This window comes from Oreochromis niloticus, unplaced genomic scaffold (genome assembly GCF_001858045.2).
Source record: "Oreochromis niloticus isolate F11D_XX unplaced genomic scaffold, O_niloticus_UMD_NMBU tig00001101_pilon, whole genome shotgun sequence".
Classification (NCBI taxonomy): Eukaryota; Metazoa; Chordata; class Actinopteri; order Cichliformes; family Cichlidae; genus Oreochromis; species Oreochromis niloticus.
The window spans coordinates 1-9887 of record NW_020327310.1 but is presented as its reverse complement, the minus strand read 5'-3'; the positions used below and the strand labels follow the sequence as shown (position 1 = coordinate 9887).

The window sequence follows — 9887 nt, the reverse complement described above, 5'->3', positions numbered from 1 at the left end:
TTTACATCTGTCAGTAGACAATTGTGAACATATTTTGATCTGGCTTTTTTTCCTTAACTCAATAGACCTGGCACACATTCTACAAAGACAACTCACTTCCTCTGTTTCAAGCTCTTTGCTTTAAGCAGCTAAAGGGGAGTTAATTTTCTTCTTCCGACTTAGTGCATTGAAGGTATCTTGAAGTTAGTCATTTCAAATCTCACCTTTTCCCGTTATTTTTCAGAGATTACAAGTTCATGTGTGACATTTATTTAAACCACCCTGTAGCTAAAAGTAAAAACAAACACTGTAGAAGCACTTGTGGCTGTGTCCTTTGTGCACACACTAGTGAAAATGAAAAACATTCATTTTTAGAGTGTTTGATCTATAAACATGCACCACTGTGTAATCCCTTTTTTGGATGAACAGGCTTAAAATATAGGCTAGAAAGCGACTTCATTTCAGCGATTTTGGTTCCTTATCAGCAGAGTCAGACAGTATGAATATGAGGGGGCTTGTAGAGATGACAGTAGGCAAGCAGACAAGTTTCCTGAGGTTGGGCTGAATGAACCTAGAACACAGGGAGAAACCTAAACAAGCAGAAGGAACTTTAGCTAAATATATTGCCACGTACAGCAAAATGACTGTAATGAAGGTAAGCCGTGACCATAGAAAATGCAAAGCAATCACTGGATTGACTGTCCGAATTGCTACACACTTTTTAAGCATCGTTCACCAACAAACTGAGTCTAACAAATCATTTTCTTTACTTTGTTAATTACAGTTAGTGCCTTTATGTATAAAACATAATTAAATGCCAGTGTTTATCTTGATGTTATTTTTGCAAAAACAATAGCTTTACAGCCATTATCTCTTACATAATTCTACCACATTTACATAATTCACTACAAAGTTCATGTCAAACTATTTAAATGTAAAATTAGGCAGAAGTCTTAAATGTTTCCATAAAACTCCCCCACGAACAGTTTAACCCAATAATATCACGGTCAACACTGACACATGTTCAGAGTCCTCAAATTGATTTTTAACCAGGTTATAGTCAAAGGCCAGATGCCAAGCTCAGAGTTAACACCAAAGTTTAAAGTCAGTTTGTTAAAACTGCTTTGTTCTTGAAAGCATTAAATGAATGCGTAACTTTTAAGTCTGAGTTGATTCTTGAGTTCTTGGTTTGAGAACCGATGAGGGTAAATTCATTGAACCATTTACCTTGACTTAAGCACATAATTGTACTACATAGCCCTTGTCAATGGAACCCAATACCAGTATTGGACAGTAACAGGTAAGCCTCAACTTTAATTTCTAAACAGACAAGACACCATGAGAACTGACATTACATATTTTATTTTACAACAGTCAATGTCTTTCAGTTCAAAGTTTGGCATCTGTTGTACATCTTGAAAAAATAATTAAAAACAAAACCCACACTATGCAGTGTACTGTAATTGAACAAACAATCCACAACAAACTTTCAAACTAATATTTCTAGATGAATTGTCATTTTCCTTCCAATACTGTAAACTTTCTGAACACCACTTATTTTGCATGGCTTGATACATGCATACCCCAGTTGTCTTAACTGGACCATAAATACAACTATATACACAATGAATAGTCATTTGTAAAAACACTTAAAATGTAAAATCTTTAAGAAGCCTGAGTGCCAGGAGCAATCCCATTTAACACTTACAATAACAACTTCATCCCAAAAGGCCACAGGTTTTAACCATAGCTTCCCAGCATCAGTTCATGTATGCAGCTACACCTTTCCAAATCCAAGGGATCCTTTTAATGCATCGTTCATAAGATCTTTAAATTGATCTTCATCTGCAACACCTCTTGGAAGATACAGGGATAAGCTGCACGTTGATGCGTATGGGATGCGCCGCATCCCCGGCTCCTGATCGTAAAAGTCTATGTTGCAGGACTGTGGGAACCCCAGTGGTGGAAGTAAGTCAGCCCCAGTTATGAAGACCAGCAGCTCTTCAAACGTGTTGTCCACCTCTTGCTCTGTTGAAATACATACAACTAGTAAATAAGGTGCAATGTATAGGTTCATGAATCAAAGATTTATAATCAGTTACACTGACTGTAGAGCAGTTGCATTAATGACTATTTTGGAGTCCAAAACAGGTTGTTAGGCAAAACCAATATTGCAAGCACTGTATAATAAAAAAAAATTACTTAAAGTAATCCTGCCCTCCTAAGACAGGAAATTAATTTTGGTCCTCCGAGTCTGACCTATATGTCAAGGACTGTTTATGCAATGTGTATGTTTTAAAAACAAGTTATTCATTCTGTCCTTGCAAAAGTACATTGTTGACTTTCTAGTGACGTCACATTTGCATGGGTGTTGTCATTGCACCACTTGATTACCTAGGACACTAATATACATGAGGTGTCTTTATAGTCAATGGAATACCTGAAGCTTCAATTTAGGCAGTGCATCTAATTAACAAATGACCGTTGTCTCAAGAGACAGAATAACACAATTTGAAAGGTGAGACCTGTCTTAAACACTGCAAACACACTTCCTTAATCTCAGATGTGCTAATACAGTTGAATCATAAATTTTACTAATTTAAATACAATATGTAATATAAATATTTAATTTTAGTGTTAAGAGAAGTTTGTGGTCATGTAATAAATTAACGTGTTAACAGAAATCACAATGAAATCAAATTACATCCTATCAGTCTCAACAACCAAGATCTGGTAGAAATGACAGAAGAAATAATCTTCCAAAATATTTGTAGGTCGTTTCCTTTAAAATAACTTACCTAAAAGGTAAAATAATCAAAAACTTCCCCATATGCTGTAAGAATGTGTGGATTTTGCAAAGTTCAAAGGTTTCATTGCACCCAGGTGTTGTTTAGATTTAGTTGTCTGTATTTTGTATTGTGGACACTGTATTTAACATGAGATGCCTGAAGCAATTCAAACAGAACCAAGACGTGTTGTATTCTATGTACTCACCCTGAATGGCCATAAGCCACCATTCCCACTGAAAGATGGTGGCTTCCTCTTCTTCACGTCTGTTACTTCCAGCTGGACTCCATCCAATGGTGAAGAGATCCTGGAAGCTGTTCCTTGTAAGTTTATTTCCTGCATTTGTAAATACAGGAAGGAACTGCTTCCAGCATCTCTTCACCATTTGCCAGAATTGACCACACGAGTCCATACCGGCAACAAACTGTTGAATCATGCTGGCAACCCTGTTGACCACAGATTGTACTCTCAATTCATACCACATAGCAAAACAGTCAAACAAAACAGAAAAAGGCTTGTTTTGTCAATTTCAACACTACCTTAACTGCAATATCAATTCAGCAGATTGATTTGTTTAAGTGTTAACTATTAGGGGGGAACACAATGGGAAGACGAGCACTGACCAGCAAACTACTTTGTAATTTTCTAACAAATTCTCACCTGTGAAACGCAAAATGAGATACAATCTCGCCCCTTATCCTCTTAACATCAAGTAGTGTGGCAGTGTAGATGTCAGGGATACCACAGCCTGCAATCCAGTCCCCAAGGTGACTTTTCAAGTCTGCCAGGTCTTCTGGGGTGCTGCAGTTGGAAACCTTGAAATCAGGCAGCTCCATAATACATACGTTTGAAGCATTCACTAGTTGACTTACATTTTGAGACATTCAACTGATGAGTCAAGCTATGCATTGTGTTTCACTGAATTTAATTACACCTCAGCATGTACACAGCTTTACCTTTTCTATGTTCTGTTTAATGTCATCGTCCATGAAGACCTCGACATCAAAGTCATCAAGAGATGTCTTCTGGCCACACATCAAACAGAACAGGTGTCTATTGATACACCGTGGCCCTGGCCATTGTGTGCTATCGACCAAGCAATCAGTTTACCAGCCATATAAAACTTGTTGCTTGACAGCAACTGCTGGCTATAACTGAACAGCAGACTGCCAGGCTTCCCCTCAAAAATCCCTAGGGAATTCTGAGTTTCGACCATAAGTAAGCTGCAGGAAAAGGTAGAAAAAAAAAAATTGAGTCAAATTGTGATTTCATCTTTGCAATAACAACAAAAACACATTCACGCATTCTATTATTGTGTGGGAGAGATGGGACTTTTGCTTACCGAAAAATTCCCGCCTTGGGCCTCCATAATCATCGGCCATTTCACCAACGAATTCAATGTTTGGTAATTTATGCCAGGCAAAATATGACTTCGAAAGTGCCATGCAGGCACTATGTAGGATTTCCTTCGTCGGGCTATTACTGTACAATAATTGCTGGTGTCAAGATGCGTTTCCTGGAAGTCTTTCAGGACAGTAGCAAGGTCCATCTCATCCTGAAGGAGGGGGTGGGGGGGGGAAGAGAGAGGTGTCACGACTACATAAAACATCCACAGCAGTTCTGGCGGTGTTGTTCATGACACATACATGTGAATCATTTGTTCAGGGGAAGCCAGGACAGCCTCATCCAGGTCTGATACTTCTGACTCTGCAGAGTCGATGTAAAACTCTTCCCTAAACAGAACACAAATGCATTTGATTTTTTAATATCATGTATACATATTGAAATGTATTGACTCATCTGATAATGTGAATCAGATTCTTTTACTGTACAGATACAGCCACTTAAAATGGCCACGTGGTCCTTGATTACATGTGTTGGAGCATTTGTATTTTAACAAATTTCAAAATATTAAAATGTAAAGTTTTGTTAGTTTACTTCTATTTTGGGGTTAATTAATTTTTATTTGTAGGTTAATACTCACTTCATCGTTTTGTTGTTTATCTTGTCAAGTCAGCCAGGAAGAACTTCAGGGCCATTTTTGATAAATTAAGAGACTGGTATAGGACCAGCATGCACTGGGATAGGCCAATGGTTTTATGTGGTTTTTTTTGTTTTGTTTTTAAATTTGAGACAAGCAGCATGAAGCAACAAAAATAGATCTTGTTATTGGTTTACAAACTGGATCAATAAACTATACAATGCAACTTTCAAGTTTGGACAGTGCAGTTTTGCCTGCGTACAAAAGATTATCACAGGGCAGCAGTGTCTTCTGTATATTTTTTGTTAGATGTTTTGGGAAACATAAGGAACTGCCACTACAGTGTCCATTTATGGAATTACACTGAATTTGTAAACACAGAACTGTTTACTGGGAATACTTTGGGTGATCTGTAGTTCCAAGTGTCTGAATGGTCAGGATGACTAAAGTGTTATCGATGCATTGTCAGCAATTAAAAATGCCAATATCACGACATCAACAAATCTCAAAATGTGAAAAAGCAAAACAGAAACAAATGAGGCAATTAAACCATTGGTCTATAGTCAGAGTACATAAATGTACTCTGTTCAATACATGCAACCTTTAAATTTTTAATTTTTGCTGGTCTCACCCCGTTATATTGTACTTATAAACACACACCATAGGTAAATAGACAATAAGTTACAGTTTACACTTCAGTTTTGGCACGTTATTCATCAACTACCACTTGCCTGTTAACCTCTGGTTCCTGGAGACCAGGCCTACTAGAATTAGCTGTATGGTTTTCATGCAGACCACTGCAAAGGAATAGCAGTAATATTTAATAACAGGAACAGGACCCCAACGCAGATATTTCTTGATCTAGACTACACAAATGATCCAAGTTATAATAATGAGAATTAGTTTGTACAACAGTTTTACCAAAAATAAAATTTGTGCAATATTTTAAGATTAAAATTCCAACTCATAAACAAACAGTGCCATTTACCTGATAACCTCTGGCTCCTGTACATTGTGCCTGCCATGGTCAGGTGTCTCTGTGTCATGCAGCACACTGCAATATGGTAATATTGATGATGAGAGGATGTAATGCATTTATAGTGCTACAGTCCAAAGGCAGTGGTCAAACACTTACATTGCCATTTCAGACTGCACCACTTCTCCACCAGTTGAGTCGTCATTGGCTTCTGTAATCTAAAACAGAGTATTAAAATATAAATGAAACTGAACAACAAATGAAAAAAAGAAAGGATAAGGACATTACAAAAGAATGAAAAACCCAGAACACCAAAACCCAGGAAACTGGGATTACAATAACAAAATGAAAAAAAATATAAATCTTTACACACAATTGTTTTATGAAAGATGCACATCAGCCCATAACAAAAAACCATTAGACCACAGTTCAAGCTTGCTCTACTGCATTTCTGTTATTAACAGTGACTCAACTGACGGGGCACTATGCCATCTGGCATAGTGATCAGATGAATGTCTTAAATCCTTTGGGGAAATCACAGCATTTACTATTCTGAGCAGTGACATGTTAAAGATGGCTTATACAATATTAGGGTGACTGGAGAGCCACTGAGTTACAGTAATAGTGACAATTATGCCATATCAGCCACCCCAGTGGAACATTTGAATACCTTTGGACGGATATAAAGATTGGAGCGACCCAGTAGGTTTCTTGCTCTAATTTCTTGGGGCGTCTCCTCTTCAAGAGGAAGAATGAGCCGCTGTCCATTCACTTTGCATAGATCGAACTGCAAAGGTATGTCTGCAATATTGTCCCGTAGTGCCTGCCTGAATTCAGCGGCATTGAGGTTTACAGGAACGACCACCCGAGTAGCAGGAGTGGCATCTGTAAACAAATTTAAACCAAGTTAGCTAGCAATGTTATTTAGAACTTTCCCTAAAAACGGAAAATTGTCACATTGTAGTGTCTCCACATCAATTTATTGGTGCAAGGAAATAACGATTACAAAGGTGCTAATCTCTAATGCCAAATTCTACAATTTGTAAACAAATGACACCATGATGCAATTTTTTTTGAAAACCATCACTCCAAATAATTAATCTTAAAATAAAGATTACCCCTATGAGATCGGTAGTGGGTCAGTGTCGGATTCCTTAGTACTGACACCTTAAACGTTAACTGGCGATGTCTGGTTCTCCCGCCTCTTGCCTGCGCACTGGTCCACCCCCGTGCTGTTGGCGGAAAACTCCAAAGCTATCATTAGACCATGAGATAAGTTAAGTCACAAACTAATATGACACAGAGACCCCCCCCCCCACAAAACAAAACACCACACACTCCGAGTAAGGCATGAATGTTCAGCATATCGGTGTTTATTGCATGCATTTTCCGATTGTCTGGCAAATTAAATGCTCCCAGAAACGTGGGATATGCTACATTTATAAACTAAAATCCTTATGCATAAATGCACATAAGAGGGATTAAAATGACTGTCATTTGAAATCGTCAACCTAGGAGAGATTTTATGATTACAGAATTTGTTAAATGCTGTGGATTGAATTGTAACAGATAATTAGTTAACGAGCCATTTATTATTTAAAAACGTAAAAGGTTTTTTTTGGCAAGAACAAAAAGGCGCAAAGCTAGAAGCTTGCCAATTAGTAACCACCACCAAAGCGTTTCACCTTGTAGAAGAGAAGTCCCCTCTTCACCGTCATCTTGATTAAGTAGCCGGTTAAATTGGGCATTCATTCTGTCTCTGATATCATTGACTCTCCGTCGAAACGCAGCGGTACGTTCAGACATGATTGTCCATAAAAGTCGCCAAAAGGCTGGGCAGATATATATAGCATCCCGAAATTCAAAGTACGGCGGGAGAAGGTACGTTGTTCGTGATTGGATCGGCAAGACTGAACTTTTTTTTTTTAATCCACCCTTAACACAACCTGTGATCCGAATTGTGGTAACCAATCACAGTCAACCTCATATTTGTGTTGTCTCAATCAAGCTATGTGCGACAAACTACATTCAAGTGAATGGATGCGAAATCTCTGCACCAACAAAAAAAAACACACATTTGACTGCAAGTACCCTAGTTAACCTCATTACTGTTTGACTTTGCTACCTAAAGCTAAGCCATGATTGTGAAACATTACTTTGTCTTTTAAGCATGTTACATGTTAGCTTTGTAGTAAGTGAAAAAAAAAAAAAAAGTCATACTAACCTTGGTCCGTTAGGAATGTTGCCAACATGCCATTTTAGGTGAGGCATGGTAATAAAGTCTTTAATATGTTACTTCATTGGCCACTTTATATTATTGAAATACGGTTTTATCAACTTTTACATTAGCGGATTAGGCTACATTGTACTGCACTGTAGGGACTTTGTAATATGTTGATTTAACGTTGTTTTTGTCATTGATATTTGATTATTGTAGTCGACCAGGTGACAACAACTACGTTGAAAAACAACAAACAACATCTATTTAGATGACCAGAGATCAAGCTGCGATCATCCAAAGAGCTCTTTCAGTGGTAAATCCCTACAGGTCACCATTAAAAAAAGCCATTGATTTGTAGTTGAGCGTTAAATTACTGAGCGGGTATAAGTACCGGAGAAATAGATTGAGTGTTCTTTTGTTATCACTGATTTATGGTCTAGTTACAGTTCAACAGCTTTAATAAATCATGTCTACTTGCAATGTATGTATATTGACCGGGAATTAAAGCAGCGATCACTTGGACTATTCCTAGCACCCCCCTCACAGTGGTACATCCCTTCAGGTAACCATCACAAGTCATGTACAGTAGCGGGACATTACAGTTACTCTCAGCGGAATTCACTGGAGAAGGCACAAGTTCATGCACTGCACTGGCCTGCACCACGATTATAAGGTAAGAATGAATTTTATTCTATTCGTTATTTCCAGTACAGTAATAGATTCGTTAATATAAAGTTTCGGACAAAATGTAGGAGCCCGAAATTGTATCTACTTTCATCTTACAGTCCGGCAACAAAGAACACATTTTCGTTTCATACTTTTGTTATATTCCGTTACAGAGCTAGCCTAACGCTTCGAGGGTTTCTTTAGCCTTGCCGTCGCCTCGGCCACCATTGACCCAGACTGTCGCTCTGTGGTTGCTTTTTGCATAGTACTAAAAAAAGCAAATCTGTGATATATGGTAGGTAAACGTAAAGGTAACTGTATAAATGTGTTCAATGACTTTGTTACTTTTGATGATTGGAGAGCACCCGCTTCAATTTGCACATGAAAACTTTAGACTCAGTTCGATTGCTCACGCGGCATGCCCACGTGACTTTACGTCGCATGCTCACCGGAAAAATCAATGCGCAATTACGTGGCTCTAATGATGGTGAGGTTGTGCGTAGGTGCTGCATATAATACAGTATGTTCAGTGGGAGAAACTTAGTCATTTAACTCTACAGCCGAGTAATTATCCCAAGAGCCTTTTTCTAGTAAGCGGGATTAACAGACTGTCAAACCATGAAGTCATAGTGCAACACCAAGTTGCAATTTCAGTAAACTCATCTGAATTAGATCGTGACAGATGTTCCGAATTTTCAGCTTTTGATGTCCACCTGATAAGCACGCATGTGCCTTTTTAAACGCATGTATAGTTGTATCTACAATACCAGGATTTAGTAATACAGTGGTGTATACAAAGAGCCACATGAGACTGTTAAGCTATCATTAAACCCGACACTGCAGACTGAAAGACAAACTCCATGAACTGAAAACTGACCTTAAATATGAGTGCGGCAAATCCACAGTGAAGAGAGATAATAATATTGATTTTTTTTTTTTTTTAAAGTTCCAAGAATCCAAAACTAACGTACAGGAAGCCACAAGGTAGACAAACAAAGTGTACAACTTGAAACAGAACAACAGAGTGAAAAGCTGAGGGCTTAAATACTTGCGCAAGTTGATTAGGGAGAGAGGACGCAGCTGGGAGAAACAAGACACAGGTGAATTGAATCAAACAAGTATGACCAGTGGAAGCAAAAGCAAGTGCACAAAAGACTAGACGTCAACAATATAAAGTAGTAACCAACTAAGATAGAACAGAAATGCAGACTTTGCACTAGGAACACAGAATGGCAGCCTCAAAGAGTAAAGAATGAATAAACAACAGTATATGCAGA

The 9887-nt window shown here is 38.1% G+C and overlaps 1 protein-coding gene across 1 annotated transcript; it reads right to left on the bottom strand.

Moving 5' to 3' along the window:
* Nucleotides 1-1410: 1410 nt before the first annotated feature.
* Nucleotides 1411-3838, bottom strand: LOC109201088 (G2/M phase-specific E3 ubiquitin-protein ligase-like). The gene is made up of 4 exons (XM_019356625.2): nt 3723-3838; nt 3427-3581; nt 2974-3212; nt 1411-2007 (listed from the first exon to the last, which is right to left on the bottom strand). Exons 1-4 carry the CDS (start codon nt 3801-3803, stop codon nt 1757-1759), a joined length of 726 nt encoding a protein of 241 aa, XP_019212170.1. The 5' UTR covers nt 3804-3838; the 3' UTR covers nt 1411-1756.
* Nucleotides 3839-9887: the final 6049 nt, after the last annotated feature.